Source organism: Phoxinus phoxinus, assembly GCF_949152265.1.
Source record: "Phoxinus phoxinus genome assembly, chromosome: 10".
Taxonomy (NCBI): Eukaryota; Metazoa; Chordata; class Actinopteri; order Cypriniformes; family Leuciscidae; genus Phoxinus; species Phoxinus phoxinus.
Window position 1 is genome coordinate 19362067 of NC_136885.1, and position 23576 is coordinate 19385642.

General features: G+C 37.5%; 2 protein-coding genes across 5 annotated transcripts; one reads left to right on the top strand and one right to left on the bottom strand.

Annotated features, from left to right (window-relative positions):
- Positions 1-733: 733 nt before the first annotated feature.
- rps27.2 (ribosomal protein S27 isoform 2) lies at positions 734-3479 on the bottom strand. Its single transcript, XM_079627156.1, has 4 exons — positions 3404-3479; positions 2602-2710; positions 2037-2147; positions 734-1011 (listed from the first exon to the last, which is right to left on the bottom strand). Exons 1-4 carry the CDS (start codon positions 3458-3460, stop codon positions 983-985), a joined length of 306 nt encoding a protein of 101 aa, XP_079483282.1. The 5' UTR covers positions 3461-3479; the 3' UTR covers positions 734-982.
- An 844-nt stretch (positions 3480-4323) lies between these two features.
- On the top strand, positions 4324-23164 carry LOC307004946 (ras-related protein Rab-13). 4 transcript variants are annotated; one of them, XM_079624599.1, is made up of 20 exons: positions 4324-4960; positions 5550-5610; positions 6064-6124; positions 6306-6383; positions 6835-6924; positions 7541-7606; positions 7914-7964; positions 13440-13496; positions 13593-13700; positions 13801-13917; positions 16261-16368; positions 16474-16634; positions 16956-17055; positions 17649-17721; positions 17939-18215; positions 18293-18618; positions 18822-18890; positions 19573-19742; positions 20623-20757; positions 20881-23133. In XM_079624599.1, the coding sequence occupies exons 1-20, from the start codon at positions 4837-4839 to the stop codon at positions 21130-21132; spliced, it is 2484 nt and encodes an 827-aa protein (XP_079480725.1). In that variant the 5' UTR covers positions 4324-4836; the 3' UTR covers positions 21133-23133. The 4 variants fall into 4 exon arrangements, with proteins under 4 accessions (XP_079480725.1, XP_079480724.1, XP_079480722.1 ...); XM_079624596.1 differs by lacking the exons at positions 4324-4960; positions 5550-5610; positions 6064-6124; ... (2 more) ...; positions 7541-7606; positions 7914-7964 and adding an exon at positions 11674-12993 and having other exon boundaries at positions 20881-23164; XM_079624597.1 differs by lacking the exons at positions 4324-4960; positions 5550-5610; positions 6064-6124; ... (2 more) ...; positions 7541-7606; positions 7914-7964 and adding an exon at positions 11874-12993 and having other exon boundaries at positions 17990-18215.
- Positions 23165-23576: the final 412 nt, after the last annotated feature.

The window sequence follows — 23576 nt, forward strand, 5'->3', positions numbered from 1 at the left end:
AATATTATTCAAAGAATCAAGAAAAAAAAAAGTATTATAAAAATATTAAGCAGCACAACTGTTTCAAAGAAATGCAGCAAATCAACATGATTTTTGAAGGATCATGAGTCACTTTGGACTGGAGTAATGATGCTAAAAAGTCAGCTTTGCTATGAGGAATACATAACATTTTAAATAGAAATACAAATGATTTTACAGTATTAATGTTTTACTGCATTTTTGATGAAACAATAGCTGCCTTGGTGAGCATGAGCCTTAATATTAAAAACATCTGACTGACCCCACACTTTAGATCAATAGTATATGCTATAGTTACATGTGTACATGAATGCCACCCATCTAAACAACAGACAATATTTTCAGAGAAAAATATTTGTATTACCTTGTGATGAGATCAAGTCAACAGGCAAGCATGACACGAAACCTGATCAAGCTGAATATCTCACATTTTCCCCTTGTTTCACAGACAAAGCTTAAGCCTAGTACCGGACTAAAATTGACAAAGCAATTTGCACTGAGATCTCTTAAAAAAAAATTGAGTGCTCTTATTTTGTCTCAAGATGTTCATCAGTAATGTTTTTTCAAGGAACGTTTATAAAAGCTACTAAATGTCCTAATTAAACTAAGGCCTAATCCTGGCTTAATCTAAGCCCTGTCTGTGAAACCAGGGCATAGTATTTATGTAGCTGTGACGATGCAGATTGGCTGGCAAATGATCTACAACACAAATACATAAATGAAAAATGAACCTTTATTTAAAGTAAGAGGGAGAGACAGGTTTGGTGGTTATACACCTCACACGCTCTGTGTTCAGACAGCACTTAGACAGTTTTCTAGCACTCTTCTCGGTTTAGCTTTCATCTCATTATAGATAAGAAACACGGCCTCATTGTGGGCGGAGTCACTGAAATCCCTGTGGAGTGGCCAATCCTGTCTCTCCTCCCGTGGTCTCTCTCATCCTTGCATACTGGTTAATGAGAGACTAGTGCTGCTTTCTCCTGAACGAGCATCCTGTTAACAGAGAAACAATTCAGTCAAAACTACTTCTAGATTTCGTCACACTTCACAGTAGCAGAAAATGCATTTCTATGGGGATAAAAAGCACTTTGAAAAAGCCGAGCAAAGAAAAGGTGTCCATGACGCTTAAACATTTTAAACAAGGTCATAAGCATATCATTGCATGTTAGTTGCTAGCGAGTGCTTATTTAAAGCTCTTGAGGGGTTTTCACCAATGCATTGCTTACGTTTTAGTTATTTTCTTATCTATAAATGTTAGAAATTAAAATTTGTCGTTTCATTTTGAAAAACGGATAATCCTGACAGGGCTTTTGAACTTCAAACATTTCAACAGAGCGAGAGAGTGTGACAAACAGAAATACATTCATATTATTCTTTATATATAGCCCTGAATTTACACACAGCTCGGCCAAGAATATTGCTTAAGATGTACATTTGTTTCCATCTTTAAAAATCCCCACAACAAACAAATTCTCAAAATAATTGTTAGCTGCTGCAAACTTAAATAATAAAATTTGTGCTTTTAAGTAGTTGAACATGTCTATTTTTTGGACAGGGAACCAAACAATTAGATAGTGTTGAATCATTGAGACATAAATCTGCCACTGAATCATTGGCTTTCTTCTAAACTGTGCACCAGCAGGGCAGCGAGTTTCAGAGCTTCACCAATCAAGCTTCAGCTCAAGAAGAGAACAATGATCAAGTGGGAAACACTAGGTTGGTCTGTGTCGGCGTGTTGCTATGGCGCTGCTACAGTTACAAGCGCATGTATGTGTACCTCTGATCTATGAGTGCATTTCTAGCCATATTTCTCCCACACGAAAACATGAATTCATTAGTCATCTTCCGAAGGCTGTATTTTAATGTGTTAGTGTGACATGTTCTGAATGCTCTGCTGCAGGTATGAAGAAAATCCCACTGTGAGATTCTGCTTATGAGATAATCATCAAGAATCCGTGCGACCACTAGATTGACAAACTAGGCTCTTTCATGCTTTGGTGTCTGTGCACTGGCGATACCTTCTGTGAGGCGGGCCTTTCCTCCGGTAGGCTGGCACAGCACTGTAGAGCATCCTACACATAAGACCACCGTCTGTGCGTGACTGAACACCGTAGTGATCTTATAACAGCCTGCAAAGAGAGAATGGCGAATAGTTTCAAACATACTATAATACACAAATCAATGTCTATTGTATGTGGAACACAATTTTTCAGTGTTGTTTTATACACACAAATAAATAGCTCATACAGCTTTTTATTTTGATCGTCACTCACGATGCTACATGTCATTGTAGTTATTTCCCTCATTAAAACTGTTAAGTACACCGTTTTGTACCTTTATTTATGTCTACTTGTCAAATACTACTTTGCTTCAAATCAAACTTTGTATTGTTGTGATTCACCTCATAGCTGGTTGGTTCGGTTAATGGCTTATAACTCTTAAATAAAGACTTTTTAAAAATCCCTACAGGAAAAATACTCCCAGAACAAAGACTGATGATCATTATTGTCCTGTTCCCCATGAGAACCAATGACTCAGCGTGGCTCTGCTTGTTACACAGAGCACCTAGTCTGCAGATGTTACCTGGGCATTTGACATCCATAAAATAAGAGTTGGGACTCTGTACGAGACGCTTCTTCTTGTGTCTTCTCTTCTCCTCCTCTGGCGTTGGGTGCAACAAGTCCTTCGCGAGCTGAAAGTGATGAGAGACGTGTCAAACACATTTGCCAACTAGCATAGAGAATTTCAGCTATGCTAGATTTATTCTAAATAAAGGTTACAAAAGCAGATTTTCAGTGATGCTATATATATATATATATATATATATATATATACACACACACACACATTTTAGGTTCCCCAAAGCATTTTAACAGCTACAACGACAATACAATATGAGCACTCGTGTAAAAAAGGCGTTTTTTTTAATTTACATAACTAACATTAGCATTAGCTTGATGATAGACCTGATCAGCTGATTGTCAACACCGCCACTACAATGGGTGATCTGATTCATGACACACTTCCGCCTAACAAACTATATGAGGCACATCCACACACTACTCCGCGTATTAATTCCATTTAACGTATTATTTATTTACCAAATCTCAACTACATATAACAGTAACGGTTTTATTTGTATGAGATCGTGATGCTCTCCACGAGTTTCTAACGCATGCACGCGGCCATCTTGTCGTTCCTATACACATAGCACGCGCTTCGCCCTTTTCTACTAAGTTTTAACCTCAAAATATGTTACATTAATTTAACGTGGCCAGTATGATCATGAAGACAAAAGCCTCCCCTAATCAATCGATGCGATGTAATCCACATACCCGGTGTGATTACGTTTTAAATGGACTTGATTGTAATAGCACGCACTTACAGGCATGTTGGCGACAGTGAAGCAGCAGCCGAAAAGGGGGGGCGAGCGGAAATACATGGCGTATATGAACGGGGCTCGTGAGCAGGGGCAGGAAATACTTCACATTTAATAAAAGCATTTTCTTCTTAACCCATGACAAGTATTGAGCTAAGACAGGCCGTGGGTTATGTTGGAATGTTGAATTGTGACATAGACTCTTACATATCGTGCCTAATAATAGGCATACAGGCAAAACCTAACAACATAAAGGCGACATTCAAAAGTATAATGTGGTGTATTAATGTATAAACATACTTATTATAATTAAACAATAATTCTAATATTATGTTTAACATATATTTGTGATCATTTCAATTACTTTTGCCAATTAATGCAATGGAATTTCAAATAATTTAAATCGTTTATCTGAATAAAGCTTATTAAAATTACTAAAGCTAAATAAAAATATTATAAAATTAAATTAAAATGACAAAAGCAAATAACAAAATTACTAAAACTTAAACTAAAATTAAAATATAAAAATAAAAACTTAATATGTTGGTAAATACTAGGCTATAAATAATAATATAACACCACCATCAACTTCTGTGTTATTCTGCTATAACTACTTCATTCAGCACCTTAGGATACTTATAAGTAGATCTCTGTTGTGACAAAAACAGTTGATATGGGCACAATTTGAACATTTATTACAACTGATCCCAACTAGCCTATGCAAAACAACTTGTTTCACGGTGTTTAAAAAAGTGACAGGGGATTAAGTCCACAGGCCTTAGTTAAATTAGGACATTAAATTAGCTTTTATAAATGTGCCTGTGAAAAAAAATCTTGAGACAATATATATATATATACTAAAAAATATTAAGTTTGATTAAATATTTTGACAACGTTACAAACAGACCAAAAATGACCTAAAAACAGAAGTTCAACGGGTGCTTCGTTTCAGCATATTGTGTGCCAATGGCGCCCTCTGTTGATAGACGCTGTAATCGGTCTCGTCAGCAGTGCTTTATTAAACCTCTCCCTCCCTCGACGTCAGCTTTTGGGAACTCGGGCAAAGGAAAGTTTAGGGAGAAAAAAAGTCTGCTGTTGTCTATGTATGGATGAATACCTTAAAGTATATCGTACAAGAGAGAAAACTACCACAGCGTAGCCGGAAATGGAAAATGCGTGGCATCCGCACTGAAAAAGGGCTGTAAGAAAACTGTTCTACTTTAATGGAATTTTTACCTCTTATCCGGACGGACAAAGGCAACAAAGCAAAACTGAGTTTACCGGTGACAGTTTTCAAAGTAAAGAAAACCCATGAAGTTTCAAACGAGGACACTTTTCAGTCGGAATAAGGATTTTAAAACACTGCGGGTGACTGTTTGTTAACAAAAACGGGAGGAAAGTCTTTTGAAACCTGTTTAAAGCTCTAGGCGAAAGGAGCAATGGCAAAGAAATACGACTTGCTCTTTAAATTATTGCTTATTGGCGATAGTGGTGTTGGCAAGACCTGCCTGATCATCCGTTTCGCAGAAGACAATTTTAATTCAACCTACATATCAACCATCGGTAAGTATACAATGCAACTGTTTGTAATACTGTTTGATAAGGCAAACTGTTTCGCTCTACTACTCAGTTTCTACCTGGCAAAGCAAGTGCTAGCCCAAGTGTTTGTTCATGTCAGTACTAGTCGAAACGTCATCTCATTCCAGCCTCTTCCCCAGTATAACTCAATCAGTCCTGCGGATCATCCTCCTCCCTGATTGCATTTCCGGCCCCCTCGCGCTACTTTATTTCTGCCAGCCACAGCCTGTCCCTCTCTGTATCTCATTTTCCCAATCTCACGTCCACGAGTTACACCCCCTTCATTTATGCTTCAGATGAAGGTCATCCTCCATGGCATTTAGTGCATTCACCCAGATCTTCAAAAGACCCCATCCCTCCCTCCCTCCTAATTCACTGAAAAACAAACCAGGGTGTTTATTAAACCATTAGAGCAGTGCTTGTATCTCATTATGCATGCTCCCGTGTTTCAGAATGTAGAAAACATATTCATTAGTCCACTTTTATTGAGCCTCTTGGGTTTAAAACATGTCCATCCTTCCTTCCTTCCTGCCTCTCCTGTTTATCCATTTCCTTTTTTTTCTTTTTTTCCTAGGTATTGACTTCAAAGTGAAGACTATTGAGGTTGATGGAAAGAAAGTTAAACTGCAAGTCTGGTAAAAAAAAGTATATATAAAGTGTATATATATATTAAATACACATGCAAATTTAATATTATAAATGTTTTGCTGTGAGTCCTGTTTGTTTGATAAATCTGAGAAGTTAAAAGTTATTCAAGTCTATTCAGCTGAAATTATTTACATGTGTACAGAATGTCTGGGTAAATACGGTGGCAGTGTTATGTACACAAGAAATCTTCAGTGTGTTTATTTTTTGTAAATGTGCCAAAGGTGGAGTCTGTTAGAGTTTAGTCCCAGTCCCAGACTTGACTCAAAGTCATTCATGTCCAACGGCAGTGACAGCCGGAAGTACAGAGTCCAGTTGCAATAAAATATGTATATTAAACATGCCAAATGAGATTGTTGTTACATAAGTCACATAGTTTTTCTTACTGACAAGCTTTCTGACTGCTAAAATGCCTTATGTGTGCATCTGGTTTTATTTGCAAGGGACACAGCGGGACAGGAGAGGTTTAAGACCATCACTACTGCATACTACAGAGGGGCCATGGTGAGACAAGAAACACATGTTATGTTAATAACATAAACACATTTTCTTGGTCCTATATCTTAAATAGCCATAAACTTACATATGTTATTATTTCAAAACCAAGATTCATTCGACGGTTATTTAGATATGGCAAATCATACACATAATGTTAATGGTGTTTTATTTTGATCATCTCTTTCAGGGCATCATTCTTGTGTATGACATCACTGATGAAAAATCCTTCGAGAATATTCAGAACTGGATAAAGGGCATCAAAGAAGTAAGAGAGAAAATAAAATTCAGTCATTATAGGAGTTTAATAAGTTATAAAGGTCGACATATTACCTTTAACATATTTCTCTGTTTCATCCTTGATTAGTTTGGACAACTTGCCAATTTTTTTTAGGAAAACTAATCTAATAAAATCTTAAGTGTATTGTTTAGGGGGGTTTTATTCTATTTTTGTCTACAGCATAACAATTTATTCTTACTATTGTATACCCAGTGATCAATCAGATTTTTCTGTCAACCTCCAGAAAAGCATATAAAATGAAACAGGCTTTATTAAATGTGAGTTTCAGTTCTTTATAAGATGCCATATAGGAAGCAGATCCTGCACAGGTTACCAGAACAGAGACGCACTAAAAATACATGGGGCCTTTTGTTAAAACAAGTCTCAGTTTTGACGAAAATAAGGAAGTGAGCACATGCTTATTTTCCGTGTCTCCCAGAATGCATCCGCAGGTGTAAGTCGGATGTTACTGGGGAACAAGTGTGATATCGAGGCCAAGCGGAAGGTGTCAACGGAGGTGGGTGAGAAGGTGAGTGCTGTCATACACACTACCAGTATGTGGTTCAAGAAAATATGCCTTTCTTTGTCCATCCAAGTGCGTACGAGGAGTTTTGTTGGTGCTTTGAATGACATTTCAGACAGTCATTTGATTTACAGCATGTGCATATCATGCTTTATAACATAAACATATACCATTTACCAAAATTTGTTACATTTGGCATGACATAGTGTTATTTTTTTTCAGTTGAAAACAAACTTAAAGGGATAGTTCACCCAAAAATGAAAACTCTGTCATCATTTACTCACCCTCAAGTTGTTCCAAACCTGCATGAGTTTTTTCTTCTGCTGAACACAAAAGTAGATAGAATGAAGAATGTCAGTAACCAAACAGTTGACATTAGCCATTGCCTTCCATAGTATTTTTTCCCCCCATACTATGGAAGTTATTGGGACCCATTAACTGTTTGGTAACCCATGTTCTTTAAAATATCTTCTTTTGTGTTCAGCAGAAGAAAGAATTTCATACAGGTTTGGAACAACTTGAGGTTAAGTAAATGATGACAGCGTTATAATTTTTGGATGAACTATTCCTTCAAATAATTATCATCATTAAAAAAAATATTGTCATTTTTCTTTCGTTACAGCTTGCAAAGGAACATGGTATTCGATTTTTCGAGACTAGTGCAAAATCGAGCATCAACGTTGAGGAGGTATGGATTGACTGATTCATGATATGTTCACTTAGCAAAAAAAATTAGCAGGCAAACAAAAAATGCTATTTTTATTAGTATGATTTGTTTATAGGGACAGTCGATCTTTATCTGTTACTCAGATATTATATAATATCAGTATTCTTATACGTTCTTACAAATGTACAATATAATGATTGTTTGGAAATATATATATATTATGAGTTTAAGTGGGAGAAACATACTAAATCTGTGCATTTTAATATGTTGAATTTAATATAATTGGTCTACTTTTTTATAATTTTATAATTTACCTTTCTATCCATAGTCTTTTGCTTCTCTTGCTCGAGACATTTTACTGAAGTCAAATAAGAAGTCGGTAAGTTTCCAGTGTGTGTGTGTGTGTGTGTGTACATAGATACAATTAACAAGTATACTACAGGGCCGTTGAATGCGTTGAACAAACGTTCTACGATGTGCAATTATTTTCAGGGAACCGCACGGTTAAAGTAGTTCCAGGCAGGTCTTGACCGCATTACAGTTACATATCACTTCGCGTAGTTAACTGTAATAACGGAAAATAAGATACAATTCATAACATGAAAAACCATACAGCCCCATACGCTTGATCTGCAATTGTCAATGACTAACTTCACAATCAATTGAAACATGCAGTTTAATTTTAATAAATAAAGTATATAGTCCTATATACAGTATAATCAATAGAAAATTAAACTGAATATTTAAATAAATTGATAGTCCTGTTGCACGGGTTTTCGTAATTATTGCAGATAATATAACAAATTAATAATTATTGATAGGCCTATACTTGTTAAAAGGGCTTTGTGTTTCATTTATTAGGCTAGTCTACTGTCACTAATAGAAAAAAAGAGTGAACGAATTAATCAAAACTAATTGAATGAATAAATAAATAATAATATTGACGCACATGCTTCTCTCTCTCTCATAACTGCATTAATAACTGCATAAAGCCGGGGACACACTTACTGTAAGGCCGGTTATGAATGTAATTTGATACTTATGACTGATCATGCACGTGTTTTCAGCCGTTTCAGTGTGTGTTCACAGCGGTGTTTAAAATCTGCTGCATTCACAGTCAGAGAATGTTTCTAGTCGTTAAGTGTGTCCCCAGCATTACTCTGCTATCAGTGGCTCAAACCTCCGTTACTAACTCTAAAATTACGTTTTGGAATTAGCAACGAGCATGGGTTTAGATGCGCAATGAATTAGTCCTACAGTACATACAAGAGCGTTTTAATGACAAAAACTTTACAAACGTCTTGAAATACATCATCTGAACAATATTTCGAGGTGTGGTAACTGTAGTATAAGCGCAATAATTAACGACAGGCCGTTGAATTATTAGAAAAATAATGCACACCCGAGGTGTAACGGCCACTCCGCTTCGCGTCGTGACTGCATTACCACCTCGGGTGTGCATTATTTTTCTAATAATTCAACGGCCTGTCGTCAATTATTCCTTACTTATTGTCTGTGCATGTTAATACTGAAACAAACACACAATCAGATTTTAAACTTTTGAAGTATAAACGTATTTGTAGATTTCATCTCGACTGGTATCACAAGTTTTTTTTTTTTTTATCAGACAGATCTAAAGAATAAATTAGCATGAACTGTAACAAAGCTGCAAGGCTGTGTGGGCCTTGTATTAGATTTCATATATTTTCTGTTTTTACAGGGTCCACCTGGCAAAGAGGTTAAAATGACCACCAGCACAGAGAAAAAGTCCTCCAAATGTCTTCTTCTTTAGATATGCCTTCACCCAGAGGACATGCTCACTACATACACACACGCACAAACACTTACACTTACATAGAACTGCTTTGTTAATTCCTGAATGTTATTTGTAAAGTGAACATGGAATGCTAATAGGAAGTGGTTTCCAAGAAAGATGGGAGTAGTAAGATATGAAATACAATAAAAGATAAGTAAAACAGGGTACAGCTTTCATGTAGTTAGAGGAAAATAACCTTTTTTTTCATTTCATGTTTATATTTTCGCACTACAGTGACTAGGCTACAATGGTGACAATGTTGGTTTTACTTGCACAAGACCTAGTTTTGCTCACTTCAGCATTATTTCAGGTGTAGATAGGCATGATAGGTATTTTTGTTCAAAATATAGTCCGGTGTGACAGCTAATCTGCACTTTCTGACACATGGTTTGAATGGTCGCTGCTGGGTGAATAACTTTCATTTTTACAGACTGTGACCTCTTAAAATGGATGGATAAGAGAATTGAGGGAGTTAAATGAGTTTTGTGAAAAAATAATTGATGGATTATGGGTGGGAATATAATAATGTTCTACTGAAAATTCACAGTGTTTCTCCAAAGGGATTATGATCAGACATAATGCATGTTTGGTTTTGCATAATTGTTTGCATCAAGTTTCTGTCTTTCTGCATTATTACACTTTTTTATATTCTTTGACACAGCATATTTCTCAGAAATTTTACTATGAACTGCTTTTAATAAAGTGAATAATGTTCACATTTTGTGAAAGTTTTTCTTTTTACTGGTAATAACATTTTGATATTCTATTATTTAATCACATTATGTACAGTTGTGGCCAAAAGTGATGTCCGGAGAGAAATTTGTTTTTAATGACCTTACAAGTTTAATTAGTCCATCAAAATATGAGGAAATATTTTATATTTTTTAAATATTTTTAAAACTTTTTAATATGAGGGAATAACAAAACACTGAAATTGGTTAAGGTAGCCTACTTGTATGACAAAATTATTTAGCAAAAAAAGGCAAGCAACAGCTACAGGTTTTATTGAAAAACCTGTTAAAAAAGCATAAACAAAACAAAAAGACATACAAACAAAAGCATACGTTGACTTCAACATAATCAGTTATTTTTTCATAGATTTTACTCTTGTTTTTTTCTTCATACTTTATTTGTATGACATCCTGGCCAAAAATTATGTATGGACAATTTGCCATGTTTTATTGAAGATGTCAATCCTGGGCCGGTGTGGTGAAGTGTTGGGTCCGGATGAAGTGTTGAGTCCGGGCTAAGGACCCAAGCAATCCGATTGGTTCAAAGCACGTTTTATGGGTAATCGCTTTAGTGCCTGGTTACAAATCATACAAAATCACATAATTAAAGACCTCGTTTGACCTACGTTATAACGAGTCATTAATGTATTTTAACTTATATGTGTCATATAATAGTATATACCCGAAGCTATATATTGTGAATTTAAGCATTTCTCGTTCTTAGTGTTTTTTTTTAGTTAGCGTATTGTAGCGCGGCATAGAGCATACATCTATCCGATAAACGTTTTGTCATTTTTAATAAATTTGTATTTATTACTATTTTCTTATTAACAGCTTAACCCTAAATGACAGAATGCTAGCTATGTTTTGTGTGTACTTAGTATAAATATTAATCAACCAAATAAGTAATCAATCAAACCCCTTTCTTCATATTATATTTTTTTATCCTGATTAAAGAAAGAAATAGCATTTTTAGGTATGTTTTGAGACATTAAGTTACTCGTTATTAAGCAATAAGGCATAATATATATTTTTAATTACAAGCATGTCATTTGTGTTCTAATTCATATGATTTATGTCATAATTAAATGTTAAAACAGAACATCATACAATACAATACCACTCAATGTGAACCAGAACCAAAACTCATATAAAAATAGTATTTTGATTAAATTACACAATATAATACAATACAACTGAATTATGAGATTTATTAGATTTCATTTTCAAATAGGCGCTATCTTTATAAATAAACAACATATTTGCGCTTTAAACAACTACATTGTCGACTGAAAAACTATAACAACTACATTTCGTGACACAATAACGGTAGTATTTCTCACAACTCCGAAAACGTCAGATCAAAATTTAAAATAGGCGCTATCTGTATAAATAAACAACATATTTGCGCTTTAAACAACTACATTGTTGACTGAAAAACTATAAAAACTACATTTCGTGACACAATATACCGTAATAGTAGTATTTTTAAATTTAGCTACAAGTTATCGCGAGAACAGATTTAGATCAGGCATACTACTGGCATACTAAAGGGTCCTTAGCCCGGACTCAACACTTCATGCGGACCCAACACTTCACCACACCTGACATCCCTTTTGGCCACTCCCGTATTTCTCACCTCTGCTTCGATGCAAGTGCAAAGCTATATATTTTGCGCATGCGCGGAAAGGTCGCCAACCGTTGCGACTGTCGAAGTAGGTTGCCAAGCAACCGCTTATTCAGTGCAGCATCAGCACCTCGCGCTGGGTGAATGCGGTGCCGCATTGAACAAATATTAGGGACACGTGCTACCACAATGCGCTGCCTATTATATATTTCTAAAACTGAGTCACGCTGAAATGGCATCGGACACGGTTTACGTGACGTAAATATATTAGGCGTGAATAACAACGTAAGCTAAGACACTTACAAGTCTGGCGCGATTACGTAGTGATGCTCATGTCCGGGATACGGACGGGACGGGAGTCCTCGTGACTGCGGGAGGAAAACGGGGAGACTGGACAGGATCAAACTCCCTCACAACACCATGGCGTTATAATTATTATACAAAACAAACGGATGCATCATGGGAACAACATAGCGAGTGAGCGAGTTTCTCCACGCAAATTTCATTTCCTTTTTCTGTCGATCGTTCCCTTTTCTCTCCTGATACTGTTTTGCTTCATGAGACGGCTCTTCCGAGCTCTGGCGGGGGATGTGAGGCTCTCTAGTGGAAACCCGAAGAAGATACACTTCGATGTGAGCTGGACTGGGATTGTTTCTTCAGTCCCGGAGTAGCCAGAAGGCCAAAGCTGCTCCTCTGGCCTGCGGATGCGGCAGACACTTCGGCCTGCTAAAGGCTCTGGGTACCGCAATGCCGCGGGGACGGGGGGAGAGAGACGGCAGGTGGGCGATGGAGCGAGCGAGATCAAGGATCGGAGAATGCAGATGTACGACGCCAAGAATAAATGTTAACACAACATAACTGTGTCAAGTTCAATTTGAACAGCTGTGGGATTCATTTCAGGACCCTATATAGACCCTGTATATTTCAAGAAGTATCTTCATTCACATCCCATATCTTTTGAACTGTCACATAGTACCATAATATAGGAGGTATTTCAGTAGCCATCATGCCTTCACCGTCGGACTCCAGTAGCGTGGCCTCGATGTCAGGGTCTCGAGCTTTGTCTGGTAGTCGCAGAGCCATGTCTGGGAGGACCAGTGCGCGCCTGCTGCTGTACCTGGGCTTGTGTCACCTTGCGCTTGGGGCCATGGTGCTGGCCTTCAGCTTCACAAGCCTGGCCTTCACCTCATCACCCCGTGTCAGACAGTCCTGTCCTTTCTGGGCTGGCTTCTTTGTAAGTTTCTTTGAATATATTAACATTGGCATGACATGTCAGCAGTGGACCATGGTATATTTAATGTACTGTTTATATTATTATAATTATTATTATGGATGCAGTTTTCATCTATCTATCAATCTATCTATCTATCTATCTATCTATCTATCTATCTATCTATCTATCTATCTATCTATCTATCTATCTAATATTCCTGATCTATCTATCTATATAAAACAAATCTGTAGATTTATTAAAGTAATATATACTGGCAACTCTTTTAAATGTAATGAAATTGAGGTGTGGGGCTGCCAAGCTCCAAAAAACTCCGTAAAAACTAACATTAATTGCTCCATTGGACTTTTGCTTTGTAATCCTAGTCTTCTGCAGCCATCTAACATATATTTGTGTGAGAGACAGAAAATCTATCCCTTGATCTATACCTTTTTTCCTCTGTTGAACAGGTTGTGGCATCAGGAGTAGTGGGTGTGATATCATGGAGGAGGCCCTTCACTCTTGTCGTATGTACCTATATCATCTCGACATGATGTCTTGAGTGTGTGCATTTGTCTGCTCCTGTTTAGTTTTTGCAGTGATGCTGTTTTTGTTTCGTTCAGGTGTCGCTGTTCATGCTGCTGTCTGCAGTGTGTGTGATTCTCAGTCTGGCTGGTTCCATGCTGTCATGTCAGAATGCACAGATGGTCAAATCTTATGTTACCTGTCAGGTACTCTTCTCTTCTCTTCTCTTCTCTTCTCTTCTCTTCTCTTCTCTTCTCTTCTCTTCTCTTCTCTTCTCTTCAAATAATATCTGTATTTTTGTTCCAGATGGAGAATCGCCTGTGTCTTTGCTGTGACCCAAAGCAGACGTGCTCTCTAACAGAAGATGAGACACTAGTGCTCTACCAACATTCAGATTGCCACGCTGTGCGTCACCAGCTCAAGGTACCTGCTTTTTAAGATTGTAAACAAGGTTTGCAAATTTTTTCATTTCAAGTCACAAATGAAAAGTTTAACAGAGGAAAATGTCAGTGCAATAATTCAGTGGAAAAAAAATCCTAAAAACTGTCTTAGGACACCCCAATGGTGTCCTAACTTCAAAATCATTTGAATAATTGAATAATCTGTAAGACAACTGCCAACTGTAAGCCAAATCACATAATGATAGCCATGTCTGAGAATGACGTCACATTTATTAATGATACTAGATGAAGAAAGACTTGCAGTTGATGTGCTGCACTTTGACAACAAAACTCTTAACAAATAATTACAGACTCATATGAAATAAAAGGATTAGGCTTTGCCTTATCTACCAAGCTTATCAAAACTTTTGTTTCTCCATTCTCCAGTTTTTCCGACTTTACTTCACAGCAGTTGTTTGCGCATCGTTAAATGCTTGCTTGGTAACAGACCTGAGAGTTGATTACCGAACTCGATGGAGGGGTTTAAGATTCCCTAACTACAGATAAAATGAGATTTCGTAAGATAGGATAAGAATCTTAAATCAACTTACGATTTGCTTGTGTAATATGAATTTGTGAAAAATCCTAAATTAACTTGTCAGATCTTAAAGGGGGGGTACAATGGTGTTTCATGTATTCAGAGTTGTTTACAGTGTTAAAGAGATGGATTCTCATGCTAATAATGGCCAAAGTTTGAAAAGTTATTTTGAACGAATAACAGAGAATTTCTGTGCTGAAAATCATACTTCCGGGTTGCAACACGTTTCGGCTGGTTTTTTTCTATCGTAGATCTAATGACGTAGACCAGAGTGGAACTCCTTATATGAGCATTGCTCTCGGAAAAGCGCGTTCACGCACACGTCGACCAGAGGAGAGAAAGACCGCGCTCATCGGCGCATAGACATCATATATCTCTATATAATATCTATGCATCGACGCGCTACTACCGGAAATCATCATCAGCAGCGCTAAATAGGAATGGTTGATGTCAAGAATGTCTCCAAAAAAGTGTGTTTTGGGATGTGAGGGAAAGTTTACCTTGTTCAGCTTCCCAAAGAACCCAGTGTTACTGGAACAGTGGATGCAGTTTGTATTTCCGGGACAGCAAAGGAGTGTGGCAAGTGCGGTTTTGTGTTCTGGTCATTTCAGTGACGAATGTTTTATTAACAAGGCCGAGGTCAACGCTGGATTTGCAAACCAAATACTATATGTATATATAGTAATATGGCCTACCGCACCACGATCGATAATAAGCAAACCTTCCCGCGCGCTCCCGCTTGACTCTATAGCTCCGCCCACGCCCAGAATCAAGGACCTCGGCTTTTTCCGGTTAGAATCGGAAAGCTGTATTTTTATTTTATAAATATGATGAAACTAAAGACTTTTTGGAGATATGAAGGACGCACTATTACTCTATAGGTACTCAAGATTAACATGAGATTGACTGAAACTAAGTATTTTACCCCCCCTTTAACTTAAGACTTGAGATAGAAAGTTTCTGTAATACGCCCCCAGATGACTCACTTTTAAGACTAGTCTGAGCAGTTTATGCAACCGAAATTCTCACAAAAAATCTCCACCTTATTCACAATGTGTAGGTAGGTGTCTATTTAAGGACTTTCTGTGCAACCTTTTTTTTGTGTGTGTCAATCTTAGCAAACATTTGATATGCTCTCAAGACACAAAAATATATTGTATATGTTATATAATATGTTTAAAGATTCATCAGTATTTTAATATATGTATGGTTTCAGTAGTTCTCCCCCCATAAATTTAGAATACATTTTAGTACAAAAGTTATTGAAGAGTAAATTTGAATGATTTGTTCGTGAAGGCATTCGTACGCACATTTCACTCACAAATTCATGCACACCGGTATGCACGGTTAGTGACCAAGACCCAATGTTCCCAATGTTTAAGATGTGGTCACATTAGTGAAATTTCAGCAAAAGTTTGCAGACATAAAGGTCTGTTGTCAATAGTGTAGTAATGTATGAAGCAGAACTTACATATTAGTCACTTTCAAATCAAGCAGCTTTCGTTTTGGTCAACACAGCGAATTTGGTGGACCAACCCGATCCGAAATCTGCTCGGGGAAATATTTCACCCTCTCCCGTAAAATTCTTGTGAAAATTTGCCACACAACAGTAAGTGTGACTGCACGTTGAGATGGCCAAACGTAGCATAGTGGAGTATAGTAGCATAGTTTTTTGTTTTTAAGGTCATCCTTTAACTTGATGCTCCCAGACCCCCAAATCAAACAAATAGCTCAGGTGCCTGAATAAGACTGAATTTAAGCATGATATTACTGTATATGTGTGTGCAGGACTTGCTGTTCAGTGCCTGTGGTCTCAGTATTCTCTCTACCATTATCTGCACTCTGTCCACGGTCACCTGCAGCATTCATATCTTCTCTCTGGACCTGCTGCATCTAGTGAGACACAATGCACAACATCTTTACACTGAAACTCTAGGTTTACTAATAGTATAATGCACTCTATTACAACATGTTTCTATCATCCAACTTTGTTTGTTGTAGCTGGCTCCTCATCGCTCCCGTTCTGTAAACCCAGAATGCACCACTCCTCAGGATGCATTTCTCAGTAACATGATGGACTTTGAGGAGTTTGTTCCACCCATTCCCCCACCACCCTACTACCCTCCTGAATACACCTGCAGCTCTGAGACCGATGCACAGAGGTGAAAACACACACACATTTGTTTTTCCATCATACTGAGCTAATAAAATCTCCTAACCCAACAAACTTTTAGGAAACCCTTTATAAACATTTTAAAATAGTATTTAGTATGTTTAGTAATGAAGCTTACATACTAGAGATGCTCTGGTAGATTATTGTTCCATTAAATGGTTCTCAGTTTTTTCAGGTAAATCTTCTTTATCACTCTGAAAATATTGTTTATATTTCTATAGGCATCTGCTCATTTTAACTACTGTACACTCCTTCTGTGTCATGCCTTAAATTTTTTTCTCATGCCTTGTTTTTCTGCGTGTACCTGCAGTGTCACGTATAATGGATCAATGGAGAGTCCAGTGCCTCTGTACCCGACTGACTGTCCTCCTCCGTATGAGGCAGTGATGGGTCAAAGGGCTTCTAGTCAGGTACTTATTTATTTATTTTTTGAAAGAAGTCTGCTCGATGCTCAGCAAGGCTGCATTTATTTAATGAAAAATACTGTAAAAACTGCAATATTGTGCAATATTATTACAATTTAAAGTCCCCCTGTAGTCAATAATTTTATCCCTTAAACTCACCTTTGATCACTTGCCAAACTTGCGCATTGGCTTCTGTCCATCATAATGGCCTCCTAATCATCCCCATATATAATGATTGGCTTCATTACTCTGTCTCCTCTCCACCAATAAGCTGGTGGGCGTTTTTGCGCAACATGGTTATCAATATCATTCAGTGGATGCTGCACATTGGTGGTGGTTGTGGTTCCCCCTTCCATATGTAAAGCACTTTGAGTGCCGAGAGAAGCGCTATATTAATGTAACAAATTATTATTTTTTATATAATGCATTCTTGTTGAATAAAAGTATTAATTTCTTTTAAAAAAGAAAGAAAATTCACAGACCCTAAACATTTGTATAGTAGTGTATATTAAGTCCAAATTTCATATTTTATCATGATTTGTAATCATCATCATTATCTTGTAATACTGTGGTCATGATGACACTCTCACTATTTATAGGCCACAGTGTTTGACGCTCAAGCTGGTGAGCTGTCTGCAGAGAGAGGAACATCCACGGCTTTCAGTGGTGAAGGTGAGCCTTCTGGGAACAGGCCCTGTTTACACCTTGTGTTAAGATGTGTTTTCAGTGACATTCATTTCAAATGTGTCTTCTGTGGTTTTTGTCAAGACATCCCATCTTTTATGTAACATCCTCCATCTCTTTCACTGGTGTGCCGAGTGCGTATGAATACTACCGAATGATCGGATCCATGTGTATATGTGCACATTTTGTATATTCTCTCTCTCAGTGTCAATGGACAGTGGCTCTCTGTTGATGTCTGAGATTGTGGATATTCCAGATGACAGCTCCCCGTCCGAGGACTCCTGCCTCTTGGAAGTGGGTGTCGGTGTGCGGGCGCGACCACGGGGCGACAGCGAGGGAGGGGAGACGGGAGAGTACGCCAGCTCCCGTTCCACACAGCATCCTGAGGGAATGGTGGCCGCTCCTTCCGGAAGGCATTGTTTCAGAGGCGAGAGATCGAACTCCTGCTCCTCCCCCAGCTCATACAACACCTCTACCTACAGGTGGAAAGAGTTCAATTATTAAAAATTGTTAAACAAAATCACTTCTCAGGTGTAAATCTCCATTATTTTCTCCATAGGTCTCCATTGCTGAGGCGTCAAGCTCTGTTGGCTAGTAGCTGCTCTCAGTTGGAGTTCTTAGCGGGATCTCAGCATTCCTTTATCCCGGAAATCCGAGTTCGGCCCTGCACGCCCTCCCGACGGGACTCCTCATCCGCATTTCGCAACCCACCTACCGCAGCCCTATCAGGTCCTGCTGAAGACCGCACGGACCACACGCCCGGACTGCTCCTTCTGAGGCCATGCTTACGTGAGCAAATTGGACGGGATCGGAAAGACAGCGATGGGTTCTTTCCCCTTTTGAGGTCACACAGTGAACCAGGGCTTAGCTCTTCCACTGACACTGGTATAAACACACATACGTAACAGGCTGCATTGTCTGGGATTGATGTGAAAACATGAATTTTGCCTTTTATTTTATTTTTACAAAACTTTTTTTGAACTCAAATATTAATGTGTACATTTATAAAGTATTTGTTACATCAAAAAAGTAATCTGATTACGTTACTTGTAAAGCATCTGACGTCACATGTGCTCTTCTGTCCTCAGGTGATTTCAGTCTCTTAGGAGGCAGTAAAGGGGTCAGTGAGGGGGGATCGCAGACCTCATCTGAAACTGGTAAAGAGTTTAGCACTCTCAGGCCACAGAGACGTTTATTATGTACAATTATTATGATTATGAGTGGCACACAGTGTTATTCTAATTTTATTTATACTATTTTTAAGTAGCTTTTATTTTTAAATTTTCAGTTTCGTTTTTTCTAATTAATTTAGTTATATATTTTTTGTGGTTGTATTAGTTTTAATATTATTATTTAGTTTGAATTTATTTTTATTTCAGCTTTAGTTTTTAATTTATTTTTATTTATTTCCACTTAGTAATTTTAGTACTTCATCTTAAACTTATTCAATTTTTTGTTTATTTAAATTACTAATAAGATAAAAGCTATTTAGAAAATTAGAAATGTTGCCTTGGCACTAAACTGAAATAATAATAAAAATATTAAATAGAAATATATTTTTTAAAACGAATAAAAATGACAATATTACATAACAAAATAACTGAAACTTTAAATAAATATTAAATTATAATTATAAAATAATTTATATTAAATCATTAACAGAGTATATATAAGTAACACTGAAATAACATTGTAATGGTAAAATGTATTTATTTTCTATTATTATTTTTCTACATCATTATTAATAATGTACAAAATTGTTTTAAATTATTATTATTATTAATCTGTCTCTTTACCCCCCCATATTTAAATTGGCTTTGGTTTATTTGTGTCATCCAGGGGTATCGTCTGGAGCTGGTTTGTTACCTCGCTCCTCTCTGGCCCTTCCTGCTTCTCTGCCCAGAAAGGGCAGCATTAAGGCTGTAAGTAGCCGGTTGCCTTCAAAACAGGTTCCAGCCACCTCGCTGCGTTTACCCAAAGACTGTGCACGCTCACTTGGAGACCTCAAGGTTAGACCCCGAAATATGCTGCTCCCCTACAGCCATATCACCCTGTAGCCCAAGACTGGTTGCCCACTGAAGCTACAGTAAGCAGGGTTGAGCCTGGTCAGTATCAGGATGGGATACCGGATGCTGGAAGAGTTGTTAGTGAGGCCAGCAGGGGGTGCTGCTTACTCTGTGGTCTGTGTGGGTCCTAACACCCCAGTATAGTGATGGTGACACGTCGGATAAGACGTCTAACCGAAGTCCCAACTTTCTGTGGTCATTAAAAATCCCATTGCACTTCTCGAAAGAGTAGGGGTGTAACCCTAGTGTTCTGGCCAAAATCCCTCCATTGGCCTTTATCAATCATGGCCTAATCCCCCTCATCTGAATTGGCTCTATACCCCTCTCTCTCTCTCTCTCTCTCTCCTCTCCACCTATAGCTAGTGTGTGGTGAACTCACTGGTGCCGCTGTTCTGTGGCTGCCGTCCAGAGGTGTAAAGTCCAGGGGTCAGAAAGTAAAAGTCCTTCCATATGTAATATAATTACATATGAACTCAGCCAGTTGATTTCACAAATGTATTCTATCTCCTGGCTGAAAAACTGTGCTAATTAGCAAATCCAGGTGATTGGAGCAAAATACTGAGGAGGACTTTTACTTTCTGAACCTGGACTTTACACCTCTGCTGGCGTCACATTATTCAGGTGGATGCTGCACACTGGTGGTGGTTGAGGAGATACAATTTTAAAGCACTTTTAGTAGTACATAGTAAAGCGCTAAATAAATCATTCCTTATATTACTGTAATGTTAAATGTATAAACATGAAGACAAACATTTTCAATTCAATTCAAATTTGTATTGCTCTGTTCACAATTATCATTTTCATTTTTCTCCTTTCCTTTCAGGTCACCAGAAATTTAGTTCAACGTTTCCTGCAAAGATCCAAACGTAACTTGGCCCCTGCAACTGAGCATGCTGGAAACTGTACTCAGGGGCCTAAAAGAAGGGCAGGAGGAGAGGGAAATCTGCCGTTAGAGCAGGTAAAACATAGCCAAAAATAGCCATAACCATAAATAAAATAATTTTGTTCAGAATCAGATGGAATTTTGTGTAGTACAATTTAGTTCTAAAATAACCCATTGCATGTTTGTGTTTCTATGAAGGTGCTTCGTAACTCTCTGGGAGCCAACAGGGGGCAGCAGCAGCACGCCCACCACCATTGTCGTGGACACCACCACTCCCATAGCGACAGTCGCCATAACGCCCGTCGGCACGATGATGACCCTGTAAGGGCCGGGGGAATCCACCTGCGCAGCTGCGGAGACCTCAACTCAACATCAGTCGCATCACTGCGCAGGCTCCACCCACCGCCGCACGGATCCTCAGGGGCGCTTTACTCTGAATCTGCCCTCTGAAATGGGCCACCGATTCTGGAATAAATCACTGCATGAATAGGGTGAGGGGAAATTTGATGGAAGAATAACAGGTGGGGAATAGGTTTGAGATGAGGAATTTATCTTGCAGACAGGGTTATGCGAAGCTACCCTTGATGAAGTTTTTAGCTGTTCTCACCATAATAAAAGACTGAACACTACACCCAATATAAGTGAGTTTAACCCTTCAGACCCACTGCTCTCAGTGCCTGACAAACTCTTTTCCATTTTGTTTATTTATTTATTTTTCGTTCCATCTAGTGCTTCTTTTTCTTGCTCACTGTGTTTACATGGATATGGAAAGAATGCGGCACCTCTGACACCTCTTCTTATCTTCACAGCTCATACATACACGGCCGTAACCTTGTCTTAAACAAATATTTAAAAACAGCAAATTGTTTATGTTCTAATCACATTCAGTTATGAATTACATGAATCATGCAAATAATATAGCCTATTTTTTCAATTCGAATTGGCGAAATTTGACAAAATAGAGTAGTTTGCATCATTGGATATTTCTGTCAGTTATTTAACATTTCTGTCATAAAACAGTTGTCAGATATTAAATGTTCAGCTACTTATATCTAACCTCGCATTATTTTACCATTAGAAACTGTGCTGGAATTCACATTGTGAATCTGTTGACAGTAAAGCCCGCCTTCTTTGATTTGATTGGCCATCTCAATCATTTAGACATTGGCACTTGCCTTTTTCAGCGCTGAGGCAGACCAGCCTAAAAATGTACCTTTGAAAATATTTTGCCTTCCTAAAAATCAGAGCAGCATCAACAATACGGCCTTGCAAACATGCACATGCAAAATGCATGATTGACCACACACTCAAATGTTGTAACCAGCCACAAAATGCTTTTAATGAATTGACCATCTTCGTTAGCGTAGCTAAATATATCCAAACATCATCTTACATATATAAAATTGCTGTTTTTAACCTCATATTGTCTCAACAGCTGAGGTTGATGCAGCAATGATTTATTTGGATTCATTGGCTTTTTTTCTCTCTTTTTTTTTAGAAGTGCATGTTTTTTTAAACAACTAAGATCATTCCTTTGAAAGTTTTTTTTTGTTGCATCTGTCTGTCTCTCATGGTGGAGTCTTGCCTCCCAGTCTGTATAATACTTTCGTACAGAATGCCTCTGCATGTAATGAGAAGGCTTGTTTTCTCTTTTTGACTGAACACCAAATGCACCAACACACACACACAGATACACAAACATGCTTGTGACAAAACTAGAATGCAAAGAATGTGTGAGGGAATTTAGGATTTTATAATATAAATGATTATCTGGCAATAAACATACTTGTACAGTTATGTCAAACTTGAACTTTTAAAGAAAATCGGGAACTTATTTGGAAAGATGCCTATGAAAACTGAACTGGAAGTGAGACAATGAACACTGTCAAACTGATATGTTCAAGGATTTTCCATTCTAGACCCTTTGGGAATAATACATTGGAAAGACAGCCATGGACTTCTGGTGTATCTACTTTGTTGTCTTCGGAAATGGATGTACATCTAAAGGAATAATTGCAGTTGCCAATTGTTTAGAAGTGCTTGGGAATGCTAATGGCTTTGAATCGGTAGCAATGTTGCTTAATAATGCATTCACATAAATTGTTATATATGTAAATAACTTTGATGCACGGAACCTTACGCTCACACACATTCTGCAACTTTTTCAAGCACTAAAACCAAGTCTGAAAAAGAGCTTGATATTCTACCTCTTTTATTGCAAACATACACTGACATGTTATGGCCCAGTGGAATATTTTAATTTAATGATTTTATGGGCTATTTATGAAAAAAAAAAAAAAAAAAAACTACACTTACTGACGAAAAACTGTTGTTCTGTAAATATGATGCCTAAAAAGAACATTTAAAAACAGCTCTATTTAATGAACTTTTAATGCAAGTTATGTATATATATATATATAAAAAAAGAACACATGAATAAATGTATACACATCAAATTAATTTGGAAAGTTTTTAAATCATTTATCAATTTCACTGTCATTTTTCTTCGTGCGTTGTGTCTATTTTTTTAACACTGAAAAATATACATTTAGGTGAGAGGCGGTGTCGACCTGAGTCATATCTTTTTAATGAATCGGTTGAACTGGTTCACAAAACTGGCTGAACCAGTGGTTTCGAAACTTTTTTTGTTAGCATTTTATACAGTTTAGACGTCAGTTTTATTTCAATTAATCGTGCATGCAGCCCCATTAATTTATTTTAATGTAACATTCGATTTTAGTTCATTATTATATTCCCGAACTCCTGTTTAGAAAACACTTGGCTGAACCATAGACTGTAAAAAAAATATGGACGTAGTGTCCGTGACGTCACCCGTAGGTTTCTGAACACTGAAGAGCATTTTACCAGAGGGCTGAATGATACGTTCACGTATG

Bases quoted from the DNA above. Each gene is read 5' to 3' on its own strand.
- rps27.2 (XM_079627156.1), bottom strand. From the start codon at position 3,460: ATGTATTTCCGCTCGCCCCCCCTTTTCGGCTGCTGCTTCACTGTCGCC. The intron at 2,148-2,601 runs GTAACATCTGCA...CTCTCTTTGCAG, and splicing joins TATGGATGTCAAATGCCCAG to GCTGTTATAAGATCACTACG. The intron at 1,012-2,036 runs GTATCGCCAGTG...CTCTGTTAACAG, and splicing joins AAAGGCCCGCCTCACAGAAG to GATGCTCGTTCAGGAGAAAG.
- LOC307004946 (XM_079624599.1), top strand. From the start codon at position 4,837: ATGGCAAAGAAATACGACTTGCTCTTTAAATTATTGCTTATTGGCGAT. The intron at 13,701-13,800 runs GTACTCTTCTCT...TTTTTGTTCCAG, and splicing joins AATCTTATGTTACCTGTCAG to ATGGAGAATCGCCTGTGTCT. The intron at 19,743-20,622 runs GTTAGACCCCGA...CTTTCCTTTCAG, and splicing joins GCTCACTTGGAGACCTCAAG to GTCACCAGAAATTTAGTTCA.